The following is a 23,322-nucleotide window of genomic DNA, read 5'->3' on the forward strand; positions in this document are numbered from 1 at the left end:
ATATAAAAGGAAATCTAATTAACTTTTTAAAAATCATAGTAAGAAAAGAGAGAGCAATAACTCGTTACTCCTGGTCATAATAAAAGAAAGTTTTATTTAGAAATACAATAAAGAATAAATAAAATATCTGTCACATGCTTTATATCATTATTTTGTCATTAAAGTTAAAAAGAAATACTTCAAAAGTAGGGAGATTGTGGTTTCTATGAAAGTAGAATGAGCATATACCTGCATGCAAAAGGTGTTAAAGGTTATTAATCACATTAAAAGGCGTTGATTGGGCTGACTGGAAGGTGTTAATGGTATTTAATTGCATGAGAAGTTGTTGATTGACCGGATGAAATGTGTGAAAATTTTCCCCAAGTAGAATTAAATGTGTTAGTAGTTGATTAGAATGAGGAAATCATTTATTATATAAAAAAAAACGTTTAATAAAAAGTTTAATATTATTCAAGAGTTTGAAAATAAGCAGCATCAAATACGGACATTTAAACAGCTATCATGTTGTCCAACATAGCATACTTACAAAAACAAAACAGAAAAAAAAACCTGGAAATCCTCCTTGTTAAATCGATCACTTTTAAAGCAAAAAGCTTATTAAACAAACTTAAATTAAAGCATAAATATACCTATTTGAAAGAAAAAACAGATTATTATCATACTTTGATTATTATTTTTTTTCAAAATACGTTTTAAAAAGGGGGCCGAAAAAGGGGGGACGAAATGACCAATTTGAAATCGCCGAGGGGGACGAAATGACCAAATCGGGGACGAGTTGACTGGGGGACGAGTTGACTAGGGGACGAGCTGACTGTAAATCCGCCCAGCGCTTATAGGCTGAACACCACTAAATCCGGCTGTTCTTTATGATTAAAGGTCAGTAATTCAAATCCTTCTTTGTTTCATATAAAAAACGACAACTTCAGGTCGTCTTTACGTATCTTTAGAGAACATCACTTTTTCCTACACCTATTTTTCATGAAAGTTCTATCAAAAATTAACGAAAAAATGAAAAGAAATTAGGGGGTTATGTAGTTCCTAGTGAAATGCCAGTCAGTTGTGGTCTACTACCCTAAAAATGGCGCATATTTACTCTCGTCCGCGCAATAAACACCTACTTCCGGTTTCGATCTGCAAAACTTGCCATGTGGGCTGTATGAACATGAAAACCGTCTCATTTCATGCAGAATGTCTTCTAGTAGTGAAAAACGGTGATTAAAGCACTCGTTCTACACGAATTTGCGCAAAAAATGGGAAAATTAGGATCTATTTATTATGGACTTCTTTCGACTACACCACGGAAGCACATTTTCGACCGAATTTCTGACCTTATTCCTTTATTTCATATAAAATCCACTTAATTTAAAACGGTTTTTCGACATTTTCTAGCATATCAGATTTTTCAGAGACTTATATTCCTATAAAGAACTATATAGCTACTTTAGAAAATCAAAAAGAAAAGGGGGTGTTAACTTTTATATAAGAAAACTACAGTTCGCGTTAAATACAATACGCTGAATTTACTCCTTTTCACTTCTTCCAATTTCTCTTTTCAAGACATTAAATTCTTACGCCACCATTTTTACCTAGCATGCGATAGGAACATGCCGATTTCGACAGAATGCAAAGTGATACATACTGAAACACGGTAGAGTAAAAGTAAACACGTTGCTATTGAGAAAATGCACTAGGAAAGGAAAAAGGATTAGTACTATTAATATTTGGACTACTTGTTTTGGTTGTGCCCAGTCTTACACCAATTTTAGGTCTTCAACGCATAATAAACAATTAGATATTGAGATATCATTTTCAGTACTTTAGAGCATTTCAGTGATATGAAAACCATATATAGTCATTTAGTATAACATTGTCTTCTTACCAAAAATAAAAAAAAAAATATTCAGATGTTATGTTACATATAAGAAAAATAATCTGTTCTGAAAACATCACCTTCTGAAAATGCTCCCATGAAAGTTGCCGTTTGGCAATTACCACGTTTCGACAAAATGATTGTTTCTTTATGTCTGTTTCCGACTTTTTAATGCTGTTTCCGTCAATTCGAATGGTTTAACAAGTTCTCTCTGTCTTAAAACAAAAGTTGTATGATATTGCACATTCCTCTTTGAGACATGCTGTAAGGTTAAAAACCATAAAATAGCTGGGTTCTTTCATTAATGCAATTTATGACAGGGATCCACGTCAAATACAGTTATAGTTATATATCTGTTGTTTTCTGTTGTTGTTGTTGTTTGTTGTTTTTTTGTAAAAGAGTTTTGACAGCACAAAGAAGCTATGGTTAACAACTACAGAGGGCGAAGTTAGCCTCCACTATCTTGAATATTCCAGCAATGTCGCTTTTATCAGCTGTTTTGATATTTGGAAGAACAGTCGGAGCTCGACACCAAACTTTGGGAGGAATGGCTCCAGGATTCTCTTTACTTCTGTGGGTTTTACTTTCCTTTAGGGCACAGACATTATTTTATCTGGGGACCATACGCTGCTTTTCATGGAACTGCACTTGCATCTGCGGATATGTCTTCTAAATCATATTCTTGTACTTATAACATGTGTAAATGTTAAGTTCTGCTCAACCGGGGCTAGAGGGCGTGGACGGTAGCTTGCACTTCCACTACAGTCCATGAACAGGCTCAATCAAACCGAACCTGCAACATTTTCGTATATGTCGTGTTGTATGACTGTGGTTTTCCACTTTTTTATTTTAATAGCAATAAAACAGGTGGACGCCACATCGCTACTTTCCAGTTTAAATAATCATTTATTGGGCACTTAATTATTTTTCCAGCCTCTTTCCCGAGAAATACTAATAAAAATATTGTGGCCTAGTTTGATCCCCAACTGTGCAACTATGGTTAGACTAGCGTCACATCGAGCTGCCCTAGTTACCGAATATTACATAATTTGTTTAACTGTGGGAAGCGTATTTCCTCTAGTTTCAAACTGGCAGAGGAAGGTAAGAAAATGTTGACAGGACTGAAGAATAACAACATTTTCAGTGTTTCAACTGAATTGTTAAAAAGTATCTGGAACGTCACTCTATGTGGATGGTAACGTGACCTATTTAATCGCCAAAAGTCTGAAAGAATAAAGTGTTAGAGAATTTTCTATTAGCCTCACCTTATTCTGTATTAGTAGTTCTTCACTTCCAGAAATAGAGAGTAGACCAGAAGACGAATTATAATAGTAACTTAAATTAAGTGCTTTTGGGCACAAGGATGTGCAGCCACACCATCTGTTTTTTACTATACTATACTTAGCTAACGATCGAATAACCCTTACAACAGACAAGTTTTTCATGTTTAATTGTTTTTTAATTTCCATTTATTCGCCCACCACCATCTATTTCTGCTGTTTCATTTACTCAAAGAGCTATAAAAATGTATTTTATACTTCTTTGATTTACAATATAGTCACGTTGTCAGGTTTCCTTTTGTTGTTTTGTTTTCATTTTCATTTTTGACATGTCTTACTTTTTGTCCACAGGTACTTAGAACATACTATTTTTGTGTTCTACATGGGCTATATATTCTATAATATTTTAACATAAAAGCCCATATAAAACACGAAAATAGAACGTTTCAAGTATCTGTGTTTTTGTCCTAGTGGCACTTGAATTATGGTCAATGTGTACCAGTTATTATAAGTACTAAGTGTACCATTTACTATGTGTACCAAGCCCTATGTGTTCAACTTACTCTGCGTACCAAGTTCTACGTACGTGTACCATTTCTTATGTGTAACACGTACTACTGGTTTGTGTACCACTTACTATGTGTTCCAAATATTATGTGTACCACTTTTGTCAAAGGGTACCACCTGTGACAGACTTTTCTGAATGTTGAAGTTAGATTTAGTAAAAGGTCTCCGAGTAGCAAGTTAAGGTATTTCTGCACGTTTGATAAACCGGAAGTGGTGGCGTAACGTCATTTATCCGGAAAACATAATAAAGCCTGGATTCGGCGTACGGAAATAAAAAATAATTTTATGAATTAATGGCAACCCGTGAGTAAATTTATTACAATGGCACTGTTACTTTCTTTATAAAGTTAAAATATGATATTAAAACATCTGATACGTTAAATAATTCAATAGTATGTCTTAGAATTAGCTTTAAACTGTGCGGTTCATTTTAATCATGGTCAAATATCTCAAAAATAAGCACACGGACCTATACATTTTATTTCACCACATTAAAGACCATATGTTTATTTACGACTGTGAGAAGTTTCATTAAAATCTACATTGTATAAAATTTCTATTCGCGAAAATGGTATTAAAGTTGTGACTTTCCCGTAGACTCCCATTATAAATATTGCGTGAGGTCCAAAGTTTTCAAATAAGTCCAGCAAAAAAATGAAGCACACGACCCTATCATTTTTATTGCTGAATTTTCTAAGTATATTCTGAAGTTTTGAAAACTCAGGGTATAAATAAAAAATTCTACAGAAGAAAAATTTCGATCCGAATGTGCAGAACTACCTTAACCGATATCGCAATGAATCAATATGTTATTAATAGCAGCAGTAGTAGATGTAATAAAGTAAGAACATATTGTAATTCTAAATTTAGCTTTTAAACAGAGCCGCGAGCCGCATGTTAAAATGAATTTACCATTACTGACATAGGTCTACACTATCGAAATTTAGGTGTGGCGTGACCCCGATAAGACTGGAAAGTGTAGATTTGAAGGCATTGAGGTTAGCCAGAGAGTAAAATTGTCCTGTGTGTGAAGTAGGAGTTGAAGATGAAAAACGTGCCTTGCTAATTTTTGAGAACTATAATTCTATTAGGGAATGATTTATTTAGTAAAGCATTATCGATTTATGATCGGTTTCGGAACCTATCAGATGACATTCTTTCTAGCCCAGATATGGTAAAATTGGTCGCCAGATCCTGCTTCCTTAAAAGGCGTTTTGATAGTTTATACAATTTATAATGGGAAAATAGTTAATAACACGGTTTTGATAGAGTTGATTTTTCCTTTTTTTCTGAAGTACACAACTCTAAAAGGTCTCATTTTAACTCGAAATGCTATTTTCTTGTTACAAGACTCATTGTGTATATGGTAGCAGTGCTTTCTAGGGTTTGCATTTCTTGATTATTTGATATGTTTTAGGTGTTATTATGTTGAAGGGTTTCAAATAGTCGAGTGGCTCTGTCATTGCACATTCCTTTGGGCTTATCTTTTACCTTCTTTCTGCAATCCTGTATTGTAGATATTATAACCATTTTGTTAACTAATGTAACAATTAGTTTAAACATATTTATTCCATATATATGTACATATAGTTACATAAGCATATATTACATCTGTATGGACAGGATAAGAACGAAAGACAATGTCTTATAGAGTTCTTCTCCTAATGTAACAATTGACAAGTTGGTGCTAATCAGTTAACACCCGATCTGATACGGTGTAATATTTGATCCTTAAATTTCTAAGTCATGCACTTTTGTGCCAATATTGCCTATCATGATCATCTATTATCTACTTTTCTTGTAGCTTATTAATGTTAGAAAGTAAAGTCAGGATAAGCACTAACAGCTCAAGTTTTAACTTTAGTTAGGTAGCCTTTGCAATGTCTGGTAAATACTATTATAATAGTCTCTTATAATTCAATCTTAAAATGGTCTTGCGATTTTATTTGTATGAATATTGTTTTTTGTATGAATGTATATGCAAGAATGAGATTTCAATATTAAATATTTCGTGTAGCAGGTACTTAATGTACCACATATAAAATATATAGAAATAATGTAATGGTGATAATTGACTTTAATAATAACAATTATGGCTCAAGATATTGTCAGATTCTTTGAAATAAATGAAGCTAGTTTGATTATTTTGATTTGGACATTTCAATACTTAGGCTCATACATATCGAACGGAAAAGCATTAATTACAGTAAAGAAACACATTTAAAAAATATTAATGACGTTAACATATGTATGTTTAGTGCAGCGATCATTCAGTTTATGCACTGTATATTTATTTGTTACATGGATCATCAGTTTATGTTTTTTGGATGGTTTACCTTGGAGGTATAAACTTAAAGTTTATTTGTTTGATATTGCAGTTTTCCAGTAGCTTTAAAGACATATCTATTTCGTTATCCTTCAAGTTAATTATTAATGAAAACTAGACAGTATTAGGAAAACACCAGATGGTCGTCAGTTTAATGGATTGCTAAAATTATAGTTCATGTAACCAAGTACGTTCATTCAAAAGATGAATTTATATGAATAGTTATCAATAAATAACAAATTTACCGTCTTATGTATATAAATACAATGTACTAACAAAACAATGAAATAATTATATTTTAGCGTAAACGTATCAGACAATGAAACAGTATTTAAGCATATACATATCAATCAATAGGATACTATAGGATACTATTTCAGCATTTTATACCATTTATACAGTTAAGCTTAAGCATTTATAGTTTTCATTATCATATCCATAAAAACCTAATTGTCTAAGGATTTTTTATTTATCATTAGATATGCTCCAAATTTAATGATGTTTGGTCGTTGAAAATACTTCTTGTCTATATATTTCTTTTTTAAATCATTAAAGTGCGATCAAACTAAAAAAATAATAGAATTCATCGCCAGTATCATTATATTTCGTTTGAAGGTGTTCATCACCATCTTCCAACTTCTGTTGGTAAACAGTAGCGTCTTCTTGTTAAATTCATGTGCATGTTCATGTGGGATTTGGCACTTGATTGTATTTTCAAATCAAAGGACGACAGTCATTTAACATAATGATGTCCACACATCTTACAAATATGTGGTCTTACTCAAAAATATAAGTTCAATGATCAATTTGTATTAAAGCTTTTTCCCCATGTTAATGTATTTCCACCTTTACAACTGGACCTTATTGAAAAACATCTATCATTTATTTCAGCTGTGTTTTACAATCTTAGTCCTTTTGGATCATGGAGTCCATACAATAGCCGGTGCTAGGAGGCGTGAGAGGTTTTGCACATTTCATTACCTGTCATGAACAGACTCAGTCAAACCGAGTCTGCTATTATTCTGTTTGGTTGCATTCTATGCTTCCAAAGGATCTTTCTACAGATTTAATTAGTATAGTATAAATTATATGAGCATCTTTTGAACATGTCAGATAACAAACTTGATTCATACTGAGAGATGACATAGAACAATATGACATAATGAGTGATGACACAGAACAATATGACATAATGGGAGATGACACAGAACAAAATGACATAATGAGAGATGACACAGAACAATATGACATAATGAGTGATGACACAGTACAATATGACATAATGAGTGATGACACAGAACAATATGACATAATGAGAGATGAAACAGAACAATATGACATAATGAGAGATCGCATAGAACAATATGACATAATGTGTGATGACACAGAACAATATGACATAATGAGTGATGACACAGAACAATATGACATAATGAGAGATCGCATAGAACAATATGACATAATGTGTGATGACACAGAACAATATGACATAATGAGTGATGACACAGAACAATATGACATAATGAGAGATGACATAGAACAATATGACATAATGAGAGATGACATAGAACAATATGACATAATGTGTGATGACACAGAACAATATGACATAATGAGTGATGACACAGAACAATATGACATAATGAGAGATGACATAGAACAATATGACATAATGTGTGATGACACAGAACAATATGACATAATGAGTGATGACACAGAACAATATGACATAATGAGAGATGACACAGAACAATATGACATAATGAGAGATGACAAAGAACAATATGACATAATGAGTGATGACACAGAACAATATGACATAATGAGAGAAGACATAGAACAATATGACATAATGTGTGATGACGTACGTAGAACAATATACTTATGAAATTCCATCCAAACTGGATAAATTCGTACACTTGGGGTAAATTATATCTTAGTTACTCCATACTAAATAATTCGTTATCCTGGTATTAAATTTTAAAGCAAATACACAATAAAAGAAATCACCACAAATTTCGCTGTTTTTAACTGGCGAACTTCTTGTATAAATTGAGCAAAGTCCAAATAATGGGTCAATGCTTTGATGCTTTGAAGCCGATACACAGATATTGAAACTCCATGATCCCAAAAGCTTTTATATAAAAATGCGAGAATTCAAACATCAAGTTTTAAAAGTAAATGGTAAATTTGGACATAACCTGCTAATTATGTTTCCCACCACACAGTGGTGTGGGAGACATATGGATTTACTCCTCTGTGTGTGTGCGTGCGTGCGTGCGTGCGTGTCTGTCTGTCTGTCTGTCTGTCTGTCTGTCTGTCACAAAGCTTGTCCGCACTCCAAGTCGAACATTTCTCATCCGATCTTCACCAAACTTGAACAAAATGTGATTCACAAGAAGTCCTCGACCAAATTTGATAACTAGCCAAATCGGCCCATGCAGGCACTTCGGAATTATGGCCATTGAATTACCGGAAATCGGCCTTTTTACTCTTGTCCGCGCTTTAAGTCGAACATTTCTGATCTGATCTTCACCAAACTTGAACAAAATGTGTTTGACCAAAAGTCCTCGGCCAAGTTCGATAACTAGCCAAATCGCCCGAGGCACGTCAGAATGATGGCCCTTAAATTTACCAAAATCGGCCTTTTTACTCTTCAAAGGTATATTTGTAGTGAGTAAACAGTATATAAAGATTGACTTACTTTTTAAATGATTAGGCAGATGTGGGAGACATGCGCTTTTCTAAAAAGCAGCTCTAGTTTTATTCAGATACTACATCCAAACTTCTTCAAAATACTAAAGCGAAGAAGGGGACCTTAAGAAATATTTCTAATATTATTGACTAATGAAAGTGCTTAAATAACAAATGTTACTCAAGCTATTACTGATATATAACTACTTACTTACGATTGCTAATAATGATTTATTACTCATATTCTGAATACTCTCTTTTTATGACAAAGTTAATGTTCTTTTTCTGTATTGTCTTATTTTTAAATATACTACTTTAGTATTTAGATAATGCAGGCTTTTATTGTCTTATTATGTCATGTGTGACACACATTTACTTGGAAATTGGTAAACATTGACACATGAATTGTAGTACTGTACTTAGAATTGAACCAGATTTATTTTAGTTTTGTATTCATACATACTGTTGTATACAACCTTTAAATACATAAATGAGTACATTTTCCAGTGAAATATCTGACATTTGTTAGATTTCCGACAATTTCAATCAACACTTTGTGTTTTTGTTGTATTAAGTACGTAGTTTCAGCCGAATGCTACTCTCGATTGTGGGTTTAACGTCTTTTTCAACAATGTTTTGGTCATGTAAACGACGGTGTCTACTTGCAGCAGTTTGTTTGTTTTGGGATTTTACGCCGTTTTTCAACAGTATTTCAGTTATATAACGATGGACAGTTAACCTAATCGGTGTTCCAAGATTCTTTAACAGTACAAACCTGTTCTCCGCAAGTAACTGCCAACTTCCCCACATGAATTAGAAATGGAGGACGAATGATGTCAGACACAATGTCTTTTATCAAATCGTCAGGGAGAAAATACGCCCCGCCCGAGGATCGAATTCGCAACACAGATATCCGTAGATATGCGCTCTCCCTATTGAGCTAGCGGGCGGGCCTACATGTAGCAGTGTGCCAACGACCAACTTTATAGTGCTGCATCACAGGAATATTACGCCACAGACACGTTACATGATACACCACCTAATCACATTATACTGACACCAAGCTGACCAGTCTTAGCACTATCCTCTTAATGCTGAGCAACAAGCGAGAAAGCTACTAGTATTTTTTTTAACGTCTTTGGTATGACGCGGCCACGGACCGAACCCATGACCTTCCGCACTCGAAGCGAAGCTACCGTGGCGGTTATTCATCTCGAAAAAGGAATGTACTAACTTTGAAATTTAATAATTGTGACCAGCCTTCTACGTATAATTCCAGATTTTGTCCGCCAAGAAGGGATTATTTTCTTGTATATTAAACGAATGAAACATTCTTTGTTTTGCAGAGACCTCACCAAGATTTTTTATTTGTTTCTTTACTGTTTATCGCACATCAGAGCTCAACCATGGTTCCTTGCTCGTCTCCGGACTATGATAAACATATTTTGATGCGGATGCCTGATAGTTTGTCAAACTTAACTTTTATTTTTCATTATTGTTCCTGATTTTCATTTTTTTTCTTCTGAAAACTGTTGCATAATTACTGTTAATTTTCACATTAATTAGTATTGATCGCTATTAAGTTCTTATTAATTTCAGGCACCTTTTGATAATAGGGATACTGCTTAAATTACATATTCCCGATGTAGACATTTTATAATTATTGTGTTTGTTTTTGTTCTAAAAGGTTGTGGGAAAGGTGCATTTTTTTCTTGTGCTTCTCCTTTTATTCTGGTCGCAGGCCGGTAATGATTTGATCTTTACTTCCTGTTTATATCTGGGGTGGAGGTCATTTAAGAGCTGATTAAAACTGTACATTTTGATTGGTTGATGAAAAATTCCACAGGTTTCCGACTGGAATAGATAATATTTCATTAATAGATGTGCAGGTGCTCTGATCGAGCTGTATTTTGTCAGACAGCATAATCCGTTGCAAGGCAGGCTCTTGTGGAAATACTACTGTTTGCAGATCAAATTGCCCTTTCGTCTTTTCTTAAATCGATAAACTTGTACCTTTACAGCGATGCTGGAGCTATTTTTGGATCTCGTCTATACAGGTAACTCGAGTAATCAAAGCGCTCCAAGCGCTGATGGTGGCTGCTAATCAATGTTTAAAATATTACAAAGAAAGTGACAACTGAGGAATTGTTAATATAAACTATAAGAACTTTTTTTGCATTTTTTTAATATTCGGCTTTGGTTTCAAAATTAATCCTTTTTCACTGTCAGTCATTGTTTACATACACACTGATTCAGTCTTTAACGAATAGTTTTGATTATTTGTTAGGAAAACGACAACATAAATTACATCGAAAATGTTTTACTATGAATAAATAATATAAGCTTTTTCTTCAAATCATTCAGCTTTTAAGATTTCTTTTTAAAGCTTTTGGGAAGTGTCTGTCATGAATTATTATACACACTGATTTAGTTCGTATCAGATAGCTGTGGTTTTCATGAGACTTTTGTGAAAGAAAACAACACAAACACGCACCACAGATGCACCTCAGAATGTCAGTTCTGCAGCTAGTGTATTTTAGAGGTGCATTAATTATCACTCCTTGGCAAAAATGCTGGACATTAAGTCAGACAAACTTACAACTTTAGTCAGACCGAGAAAAAAGTCGAAAATATGTAACTGGCGAAACGAAACCGTTTTACTTTTTATACATATATTTGTATCCAGATATGTTGAGACGCACCATGAGAAAACCAGCATAGTGCGTTAGCGAACAGCAAGGATTCTGACCAGAGTGGTGTATGGATCCGCAGTTTGATTTGGGCCCATGCTGCTCACAAATGCACTATGTTGTTTTTCTCATGGTGCGACTCGAATGAATTTAGCTGAAGTGAGCAGAATCTGTCTTGAAACAATTCAATTTTTAAGTTGGTCAAATCTGTTATCCGACGACTTGCTACAGTCTGACACATTGCCTTTTAAAAAAGGCGAGTATTAGTATCATCGCTGCGCCCACTTTCATGGGCTTACAAGTTGATGAAATCGTGATACAGTAGCACCACGTAGTCAAAGCGAGCTTGAAACACTTCTCAGCTTGGGCGACCTGTGGGTTTCCACGTTGATAATTCGTGTTTTGTCGGACGAAATTATACCGAATACATGTGTATCTATGCACACATATAGTATCTTATATTGTACATTTGCTGAAGGAAGATTTTCCGTGAGGGAATATTATTTAGAAAACATACATGTCTTTGATTCTCACGGCAGGTCACATTGCAATCAATATCGAATGAATTTTAACTGAATGTTCTTTCATTTTTGTTCACTCTCGTATTGTAAGCATGTTTAGTATATTTTGTTCTTGATATAACGATGAACTGTACATGTTCAAGTTATATCAATAAAGTACTGTTCTGTTCATAAATCATCTCACTAAATTTGCGCTAATTAGTGTTAATTGGCAGTATCAACGCCTGAGGAAATCCATATCACTGCTGATTATCGATTTTCTATAAATAGCCTAATCAACATGCGGTCATATTTTTGCGTGCTTGAAAACGAAAATGAGACAATGCAGTCGAAAATTCAGTAACATTCTTAGATCACTAGGGTTGCATTAGTATAATATCTTACAATTTGATAGCTATGACGAAATTTAAGTTTGTTCTGACATATTTGAAAAGTATTACAACTTGCTTGAAAAGCTATCAGCAGTACAAACTGGTATTGTCTATGGACCGGAAATGTTTGGAAACTTTTCCGTTGAAATTCCGTTTCTATTTTTAGCCGCGGATTATTGCTATCAGAAGTCATTGTTCTTTATCAAATAAAGCCTTAAATTTCGGAAGTTATACATGTGACACTGCGGTTAGGAAACATTTTTGAATTGTCAGTCTGGATTCCCAGGCTAGGTTTCTATATACATAAGCTACCTTTTTCAACGTTATAAGCTACGTGACCTCTGGGGCAGTACTACATCGCTCCAGTTCAGGTGACATGAGGTCATCGTTTATTCACGTGACCATAAATTTGCATATTTGTATTCATACACGTTGTTGTTTTAATTAAAACGTTTACCTCAGTTTGTATTGATTTTAGTCGCCGAATTTACATTAAAAATGGTATTAAGGCATATATTGTAGCTTTGCAAATTATGCACGTTGTGTAGATAATTGTTTACCTAGAAAGCTTGGAACTATTTTTGGTTGTGTTGTTAGGATGGTCTTAAGAACTGACAAGATTTTGCAAACGGAGTATTCTTTTTGACACTGGTGGCAGCTAGCAGCCACCAAAAATTACTGAATGAACTTGTTTACATAGACTGCGCTTAACTGGATTGTAACAGATGTAATAGAACTAATCTTCATTTAAAATTTAAATGAATCTTGCCATAATGCAAACTACATTTAGGTAGCGTGGATATGAAAAAAGACACCCTCTTGTACATTACAGGCCTTTTCCTACCTAAATTTCAGTACCTTTTGCTGCATATTTTTAATTAATGTACCTCCTGTTTATTTTTTTAACAATAATTATAAAACGTGACTGACTCGAGTTGTTGGATTCGCTCATCGTTGATTGAAGGGCATAAATTCGATTCCCGGAACCGACCATGCTTCCTTTATTGAAAAAAAAGTCGGCAATTTCTTACGGAATATGTGAGTCTTAGTCTAGCTAATTTGACGCGATCCTAGGAAACAGTTACGAGTAGTTTTCTCCACTCGAAAGAAATTGTCATTGCCAGATTTGGGTTTAAATGCTGATGTTGTTGCGAATATAAGATAAATTCAAATAAAAGTTACATGTATCAAAAGGTAGTCCAAATATTTTTACTCAAGAATATCGTTATATTTTTGACTATCTATTAACATCCGATACATTTCCATACACAGGTTTATTTTTAGGTTACACGCCACGCCTAATGTCATCGACATTTTTTTATTTACTCCATGTACTTACTATTCGCATTATGGTTAACAATTTCGTTTTTACTGTATGTTTTTAAATGGATGGCATTTTCTTCTTATTAAAGATTTTTCTATTCTGTTTTTACCTTTTCTAGCCGAAAGTCCAATTTTATTTTTCGCATTGATTTCAATTTATTTACTTATAAGACATATCGCGCTGTATAAAATTTTACCGGTAAATTTATGAAAAATCGGCCGTTTTTATGTAATTTTGATTAGTTTAAAGTTTGTATCTTAATGAAAATGCCCTAATATTCTAGCTACATCTATCTTTTATCGACGTTGAAAGTTTGAAGCAAATCTGTTGGATATTAAAAGCTCCACACGCGTTTCCTGTGTACGGGACACCTAAAATTCGCGGTATTATTCTTATCTAAAATTTACCTGGTTACCTGTTTTCGGTTGCCTGTCGTCGTCTGCTTGTTTATTGTACGTTTTCACTACTGGATTTTCCTATGGTGACTTCTTTCTTATATCCATTACTCTGCTCTGTATGTTGTTTATGCCACCGTAGGTCCCTAACATCTATTTACAAATGCTTGCCTAACTTTACTGTAAATGATATTTTCTTCCTATGTTTACTATTTGATTTCTTATAGTTGTTTTATTACCTTTGTTTCAGTTCTATGTAAAACATGTTAAAATTGTTTCAAATTTTGGTTAAAACTGTTAAAACAAGCTAAAATATGATAACATTTTATAAAATCAGCATCGGCGTGTGCAAGCGATAAAACCAATAAGTACTGCGATTTATCCTCAATTATTTTGGTCCTTTTAGAGTGACCTTCACAAATATAAAACAAACTAAACGTCGAATTATTTTGACTTATGTGAGTCTATAACTGGTTCTTTCCATGAACGGAGACAATGCTTATCAACTGCCTGTATGTTAATAACTGATATAGTGTTTAAACGACTTCAAATAAATAGTAGATAAATTCACATAGTTTTACACGTAAACCCCACCAAAAATAAAATTTAAAAAAATCAAATAAATCAGTTTTTATGGATATAATGCACTTGTCAATATTTTGCCCGCCCAGGGGGGGCGGCGGGCTGACCCAGGGGAATTTGACATTTCAAAAAATTTGTTGTCTAAATCCCCACCCTAGAGACAACCTTTCTTTGTCTAAATCCCACCCTAGAGCCTAGTTGGAACATCAAATGTTTGTCTAATTCCCGCCTGTCGGGAATGGCCTTCTGTCTAAAGTCCCGTGTATGCCCGCCGCTCCCCCGGGCGGGCAAAATATTGACAGGTGCATAACAATTACATTTTCTACAAGTGTTGCGGAGCTTGAAGGTTCAATGATCAATGATACCTTTCTATAAAAGTTAAACCATGTATACTTTTGCATGGTTAGAAATTTCGTCGACTAATAATTGTCATAACAAACAAAAAACGCTGTTTTCATGTGAACGTAGTTGAAATATTCTATATTCTACTTTTGAAACAATATATATCTATTATCTCCTTATTCATTGCACTTTACAATGTATGCAAGTACGGTGATACTTCAAAGATAGAGTCAGAGCGCGCGCTTTGTGTGACGTCAAGATAAAGAAAAAAGTTTCACCACAAAGTGAATGAATGAGGCGGGGTTAACCTCTCAGCATTGCTCCAAAAATAGCTTCAGCTTCACGGTTTTTGTGACGTAAAAGAGTAACTCTATCGATTTCAAAAAGGAGGAAAGGGCAATTTGATCTGCAAACAGTAGTAGCTTGTAAAACGTCATAAACTTGAATCTCCTGCGACGTACAGAGTTCGAATCTGCCACTCTGATACGGAGCGATATCCCGTTAACGATTTACAGCCAATTCGTTCTTTAGTCAACTTGTCCCCCAGTCAACTCGTCCCCATTTTGGTCATTTCGTATCCCTTGACGATTTCAAAAATGATCATTTCGCCCCCCTCCTCCCCAAAACTTTTCGGCCCCTCCTTTTCAGTCTTAATTTTTGTCAAAGTTTCCTATATTATGATTTATATAATAACGATGTAACATTGTAAGATGTCATGTGTTCTGTAAAATATGTTGTACATAAAATCCTGAAAATTTTACTTTAACTTGAAACTACTTTTTGACTAGTGTGGCCGTGTATCTTTTTAAAAGATACTTCTTGTTATTAATAACTCACATTGACAAAATTGTTTTCAAATTTCTGAACTTTTCTCTCTTTATCTAACGGCATTAACCAGTCATGGCAAAATTATTGATAACGTTTTCTACCTTGAAAACACTTTAAAATTTATTATATTAAAAATGAGATAACATACTTCATTTTAGAAGGGTCCTTTTATATAACTCGGGTGCTGCATAATGCAAAGGTGTACAGGTTGGTACAGATGATTGTTGGCACATACATTCTAAAAGTTTAATCATTATGTCCATTTGGAATGTCATCACTAAGAATATTATATTAAAAGAAAAACAGTCAGGTCATTTTTTATTTACCAGGGGAATTTATTACCGTCCAAGCCATTTTGAAATCACAATATAATCTTTGTATCATTAAATAACCAGGGGTATAACCTATTAAACAGACTCAGGTATTGACCTTTTCATGACACACACACAATACTGAATTGATTTTATTTAAGTGTTAACGTAAATGTCCGATTAGTAATCCGGTCAAGATTTTCTATATATACCGATAGGCTTATATTTGAATTTCAGTTGTATTACAAGTATTCGTAGATAACGTATGATATATTGGATCTAGAGATAAAAAAACTGTCGAGAGAAATAACACAAGAATTAGACAACTTTTTTGGATTTTTACAAATAAATAGACGCTAAAAATGCCACCAAAGCCAGCAGCAAAAGGAGGAGCAGTAAAGACTGCCTCAAAGACTCCAGCCAAGACGGGAGCTTCTAAATCAGGTGCTACAGGGACAAAAACAGGTGCAAAAACTGGAACAGCCAGTAAAGGTGCGACTAAAGACGCAGATGTTAAGAAAGTGGAGGAAGATATGGGTAAGTTTTATCAGTATATCGTTATCTTTATATACTGTAGATGTATTTAAACTATCAGTCGTGTTGAAGTGTCGACAGAGCGTGTTAGATCTTTGATAAAATTGAAATATGCTGTCTAAGTTGTCGGTTGTTAAGGAAATCAACTTTAAAAAGAACCAGTAGAAACTAATATTGTGCCTGTTTTAATCACAAGTTAGAATACTAATATGTTTTTTTTCCATTCCAGCAAAGGTTGCTATTAAGAAGATCTTAGTTCCAGAACAAATTGGGTTGAAAGAAGTGGCCAATTTAATGACATTAGCTGGTGGTGTAGGACAGAAAATAAAGGAATCGAATAGGTAAGAACGTGAAAACAGTTTGCAAATATCTAAAACCTTTCTTAAACATTATTTCCTATACAATGTAGACAGTTTACTTTTAATACAATCTATGTTTGGTCTTTGGATGGATCGGTAACTACGGAACCATAACATATAGTATTCATATATGAATTCATATATTTTAAACAACAGGACGTGTCTGCAGAAAAATGATGAAATGGAAAAGAAAAATAATATTTTACTGAACAAAATCAGTTATATTGCGCTAAAAACCACTACATATAATTTCCGAACAGAGATTGCATGCAGTAACTGAAATCGGCGAGTTTAAATCATTATGATGAACTGAAATGCCCTCTCTGGTATTCATGTGTAGTATGTATAGTATCAAACACAACTATTCTTTTTTATTTTAGGTGGTTATTTATGATAGATCACAACGGTAATGTACATACTTTTCTTAAGTATAGAGATGTTAACATGATCAGCGTCACATCGGGTCTAGAATTCCAGAAGGAACCACTAAGGAAGGCATTGATGGGTGCTCTCAGGTAAGCTATTTGCAGACATGAGCCAATATTTATTTGAACACCCTTCTCTCGGGTATCAGACCTCTGAAGTCTCGAACTGGCTCCTTTGAAATGACTTAACCCTTACCTACCTGAATCGCTATAATGAACTTGTCCAACTTTCAATTTGGACAGTACATTTAACTGTTAAAAGGGGTGATTACCAAAATGATACTGACAGAATGGCGAACAATGCAGATCTACACTGGTCGCAAAGACAGAATCAAACTTGTCCAGCATGATAAGAGTTAAAGAAAATGAACAGGTTGAATTTTTCTATGTAATGCTGTAAGAAACAAGTTAGACATTAAGAATCTAATTAGTAATCCAATGTTAGAAAAACATGTTTATTATCTCATGTGTCTGTGAAAGTAGTAAATTTCAGTTGTGTCCTTTTTTTTCAGATTTGGAAAGCCTCATATAATAGACGTGAGTGATACAGATCAGAGTAAAGCTATGGACATGGTGCGAGACACGTACAATGAAATTTATAAAGGGCTGTGGGACGACATTATGGACAGAAGTATCATGGATTTTGAGAAGTAAATATACTAATATTCATTCTTAAACTAATCTAGCGACGAGGAAAGCCTCAAAAGGTTAAGCCAACTAAAAGCATAAAAGAAACAGAAACATTGGAATAATAGAAAAGATTGAACACTATAAATAAGACTCCATAAAATATCGATTGTACGACTTTCTACATTAATTTTTTTAAAATTTGTTACGAAGCATAATAAGAGCCTCTGTACACTGACCTCTTACGTAGTAACATTGCAAGATATTTAACAGGTGATTAAAGGATGTTAACAGGGTTGGATCTACATGTACTATTGTATACATAACTTTGGCTAAAATGTAAATATAGCTAACTTTCCGCTTAATCCATAAATGTAAGAAATCATGTTATTATGTTATAACATCACGGTTTTAAAGGTCACAATTATTTTATTTACTTAAGTGCATGGTAGCATGTTAATGTGGTGAAAGGGGTCTTTGTACACAATTAACCGATGTAAGATCTCCAGTGGCATTTTTGGCGAGGCCACTCTGTATGTCTAAGTGCGTTTGTGCTGGCCTTGTTGTGTGTTTCTTATACATATCTGGATTTTTTTTGGAGGGGTGGATGGATCGGGGACAGCGCTCTGGAATTGTGGTTATTTCTACTGTACTCCTCGCCTGCTTTGTCATTTGGCAAAATGGTAACGAACTGAAGTCGACTTTTTCTTTAAAAAATGAATGAGATTTTTAAAAAGCAACCAGTCTATCGGTTTTTATAACGTACAACGTTTCGATTGCCTATATTAGTAACTGTAAGGGTCTTTTCACGCACTAATAGATTAAAAGACTCAAATTAAATGGGTATAAAAGCATGTATTTGAGTGTTTATTGAAATTACTCTAATAAATTACATGTGTTGGGTCTTTTTATTAATACAGAATAATCAAACGTTACGAAAATAAAACAAAATGTCTTAAAGCGTTGCTCAAAGCCAAATGATTATCTTTTAAATGTACATATACACAAAAGTTCTATCCCCCCCCCCCCCCCCCCATTATTATCTTTCATCGCTATGAAAAAAATTTACACGTTAAAGTACAAAAAATCGTGTTATTAACGTATCAAAATATCTGCAAATGTAATCAATACAAATGTACAAATGTATCATTTCATTTCTTTCAACCTCGACCCATATCTTTTTAAAAGTCGTTAAAATACAAAATATTGTTGTTGTTGTTTGTTCTGTTACATTTCGTATCACCCGGGATTACTTTTTATTACTTACTTACATACCAAATCTAGTCCGTCAAATCTAATATTCATCTTTTCTTGTATTTCAGATGTGGGAAGCTATATCAAGCTAACGATGATTCTGAATACAAGAATTGTTATGACTACAGAGTGCAAGACTTTCAGTTTATGGTATACACAAATACTGACCCACCTTCATCTGCAAATGACTCGTTCTTCCCTGTTGTAATAGAATGATAGTGGCGGATATTTAATATATATTACAGTGAAAAAAAAAACATAGGATAAAGGAAATGGCATTCATTATATATAATAACTATTGCTTAAAACTGCGTTTATTCCGTCCGTGTAAAGACAGTCATATTTTTTTTATCTGCCATATGCTTTTATAATATATATATATAACGTTGGCTTTTTGTAACTCATGAAACGCATAATGCAATAATTATAGATGCAATTTTATTTTCTGAATTTTGTTGTATACTAGTATAATTATTTTATTGTATTTTTAAAACATGTATATTTTGTTACTTTTGTTTTCTCTACATACTAAGAAATAAAGTTAGCACAAGACCTTGTGAATTGCCATATCTTATCCCGAATAAAGATAAAAGTTGATGTTGATCTGAAAAGTGAAGCCATTCACTCGAGCCAAATTCCTACAGCAGTTTATTCATGGGCGTATACATGTACATCGATCAAAAATTTTGAAACCTTTATCGTTCACAATTTCAAATATCAATCAAAGTACTGATAATACAGTACTGATGGAGGGTGAATTATGTTAGTAGGTGTATAAAAGAATCCATTCCAAAAAGGTAGAAATCCAATACATTTAGGATTTGATTCGGCTAACCATATCATCAATATCATACTGCGCTTTGGTGATATATACAGTAATGCATTCAACCCCCATTTAAGTAAAAACATGTGAAGAAAAAGCATGCAGCCGATTTTTATTCGTTGTAAATTTCTGCACCATTCGTATATATTAAAGTAAGTTGAACTATTTTCTGTTGGGCATGAGTACTTGTAAGTTTGTGGTCATGTCCACGACTGCCTCAAAAGTGGTGATATATTAGGCCAAATTTTCCGGTCTGTAACGATAATGACGTCAGAGGTGGTAAATTATTCCGCATTGAACTACATATTGTACAGCGGATAGATACGAAATAGCTGTGAGACAGTCTATTCCTGATTAAATTCTGCGCGGCTACATAGAGAAGGAGATTTTGATCACTCACCTTCCAAAAAGCACAATATGTATTTTGACATACACACTATCCCTTCAGTATTATAGAAGTATTTAGATAAAAAAGAATTTGCGTTTGAAAATCAACTTTGTCAAAATTTTACGACATATTTCACATATTTATATATATACGAAGATTGGACATAGCTTGGTTCCATATTCAAAGTGTAGTGATAAAGAAGAAAAAAAACTGTATTTAAAGACCATATAATAAATATCATAATAAATGATTTCCATAAGAAAGTGTCTGTCAAGCATGGACTTAGGTTTGTTAGATGATAGGCGCTAATTTATTAATGGGAGATCTATTTTATGGGGTTCAGGAGCAAATCCAGTGGTAAAAAAAATGTAGGAGTGTTCAAAAATAGACACAGTTTACTATGAAAGTCAAGCAAATATATACAACGCCCTCTCCTCCTCCTCCTTTATAAATCAGAACACATATGGAAATCGCCTAAACAGTATATGACAAGTTTTAACCTGTTTATAACGCTCATACCCTACCATGCCCTAAAGTTATGTCAGTGTAAATAAAAATAATTACCGCCAGGTAACTCCTTACACTCTTACTCGTAACAGATGCCACGCTGTTTAACACACAAAAGTCTATCTTACCAATTGTATTCTTTCATATGTCTGTTTTGTCCTTTTCTTGCCTATCTGTCTTTGTTTTCCAGTAAATGTCCATCGTTTACCCTGAAGTAGGGTTTTATCTTACGGAGGCTGTGTTCTTATTTTTTCATTTTTATACAAAATTAATTAGAAATCTACATTTTTGTTATAAACATTCAAATGCTCTTACCGTACATGTTTTGTAACTATATGTCTCTCTGAACTTTTGATTGTGTAAGTCAGAACTGGTACAAACTTCACAGCCCAAATTTATCAATGTTCTAAGCCTGAAATGTAGTCTTAGAATTTAAATCTAAGAAACATCAAGGTGTCGGTACGTCCTTTGCAGTGTAATCATGCAACCGAAACTTTACATAGCTCTTTGTTATAGTAAAACTATACATATGAAAAGTTTTATTAAAATCCATAAAAGATGAACGACAAATTTAGAGCAAAATTCGAAGTAAGGTGACTCTAGTTTTGATTAAATCAGCTCCTTCGGCAAATGTTTGACTAGCGCTTTCAGTCATGATGAGCGATTTCCACAGGTCACAACAAGTCAAGACTTTAATATCTTAAATTTCTGTGTTATATTTTATGCTTTTATGGATTGAATATCTTGCACTTCATCGCATTAATCTGTTTTTAAATACAAAACAAGGTGTTTAAAGAAAGCTGTGCCTTAAAATTGAAAAAGAAAAATAGCGTAAATTTAAACGTATGATGAATTTGAACGTAATGGACATTTACACAAAGTACCTAGACTCGGTAGACAAATAACACAAACGAGGACACAACAACAAAAATAAAACTTCGGAACTAAATGCCTTAGTATTTCACATCGAAAAGGTTAATACGGTAAAACAAATTCGTTTACCCAGAGATCTTGGATTCAGTGTTGTTATATTGTCTGGTCCTTTTGGAGTACGGGGTCCAAAGGATTTTTTAACAGATTTTATTTCTTACTCCATACTGAAGAATTTGGCAAAAATCGATTATATTATCTTTCCTTGTTTATTCAAATCAACATTATACCTTGTTGTCTCCCTTCGACCGTCTAGCTTAATATCGATCACTATCGGATATTTTTAGCGAGTGTTGCAGATCGTTATGGTTCGGCTATCTCCGCTTATCGTATCACGGGAGGTGCCGATCATAAAAAACAAGGATTATAGATAGGAGATCTATTGTAAAAACGTAGTGGGAAGGGTGATTTATTTTACACTAATTTTAAGTATCGGTAAAACAACAACAGCAAATATAGTCATAAAAAGAAATATAAATACACAAAATCGTGTATGTTAGGCGAGCATAACATACATGTACATGAAACTACTATTATCTTAAAAATAGAAAGCAGGAAAAAATTATAATTTTTAAAAGTGCTTACAAACTTGACAATTTCATTTTCAGTTATCATAAATAGATGTGAAATACGTTGTTTGCTTTTTTTTTATTACATTCAATAGAGTGAAAATTTAAGTAAATAATTAATTGATTGCATTTAATCATATTTAAGGTATTAGACCCCTAATAGTAATGTTTAAAAAATGGCATTTGTTTTGTATATTCTTACAGTTGACCGTGCTTTGCACTGTGTTGCAAATTTTTAAAAACTTTTACCGTGCCGTTTTTTATAAATTTTGTGTAATTTATTGTAATTCCTCAAGCTCAAGTAGAGACAAGTTTCAAAATGATGGCCTTTATCTAAAACGTTTGCGGAGAATTCATTATACCATTATTTTTTATGAAAGAAAAGTTAAACTATTGGTAAACAATTATAAAACTTAAAATAAAACTGTCAATATCATTTTTTCTAGGGTGCCTCAAGTAAACGGATTTAAGGAGACAGAATTCTAACTCCAACATTGAAAAATTAAGGTCGAATCCTGCGGGTCTGTTTTGAATTTTGCTCCCTTTATTAAAAAATAACCATGCATAACCTACCTACATTTCTTCCACAATATGTAATCTAAGGATAAAGGCAAAATAGAGAACTTTTACCGCATGTAACTCAGTATTTTTAAAAATGTGTAACTCTACCCCTTCTGTTTCATAGGTAAATTTACTCTGAACAGCAAGAAATTGCTTATCAAATGATTTTTTCCCACTTTTGTACAATAAATCAATAACAAGTCTTGAAAGAAGTAAAAATTTACTAGAAAAAAGGAAAATAAAG

At 33.5% G+C, this 23,322-nt stretch overlaps 2 protein-coding genes across 2 annotated transcripts; both read left to right on the plus strand.

Annotated features, from left to right (window-relative positions):
• Positions 1-7,205: 7,205 nt before the first annotated feature.
• LOC123523731 (germ cell nuclear acidic protein-like) lies at positions 7,206-7,931 on the plus strand. The gene has a single exon (XM_045301381.2). The coding sequence runs from the start codon at positions 7,206-7,208 to the stop codon at positions 7,929-7,931; it is 726 nt and encodes a 241-aa protein (XP_045157316.2).
• An 8,404-nt stretch (positions 7,932-16,335) lies between these two features.
• On the plus strand, positions 16,336-19,846 carry LOC123523856 (IQ motif and ankyrin repeat domain-containing protein 1-like). Its single transcript, XM_045301596.2, has 5 exons — positions 16,336-16,638; positions 16,865-16,976; positions 17,375-17,509; positions 17,932-18,069; positions 19,369-19,846. Exons 1-5 carry the CDS (start codon positions 16,464-16,466, stop codon positions 19,514-19,516), a joined length of 708 nt encoding a protein of 235 aa, XP_045157531.1. The 5' UTR covers positions 16,336-16,463; the 3' UTR covers positions 19,517-19,846.
• Positions 19,847-23,322: the final 3,476 nt, after the last annotated feature.

Source organism: Mercenaria mercenaria, chromosome 3 (assembly GCF_021730395.1).
Source record: "Mercenaria mercenaria strain notata chromosome 3, MADL_Memer_1, whole genome shotgun sequence".
NCBI classification, from domain to species: Eukaryota; Metazoa; Mollusca; class Bivalvia; order Venerida; family Veneridae; genus Mercenaria; species Mercenaria mercenaria.

Coding starts and splice junctions, on each gene's coding strand:
- LOC123523731 (XM_045301381.2), top strand. CDS start 7,206: ATGAGTGATGACACAGAACAATATGACATAATGGGAGATGACACAGAA.
- LOC123523856 (XM_045301596.2), top strand. CDS start 16,464: ATGCCACCAAAGCCAGCAGCAAAAGGAGGAGCAGTAAAGACTGCCTCA. Junction 17,510..17,931: donor GCATTGATGGGTGCTCTCAG/GTAAGCTATTTG, acceptor CTTTTTTTTCAG/ATTTGGAAAGCCTCATATAA. Junction 18,070..19,368: donor AGTATCATGGATTTTGAGAA/GTAAATATACTA, acceptor CTTGTATTTCAG/ATGTGGGAAGCTATATCAAG.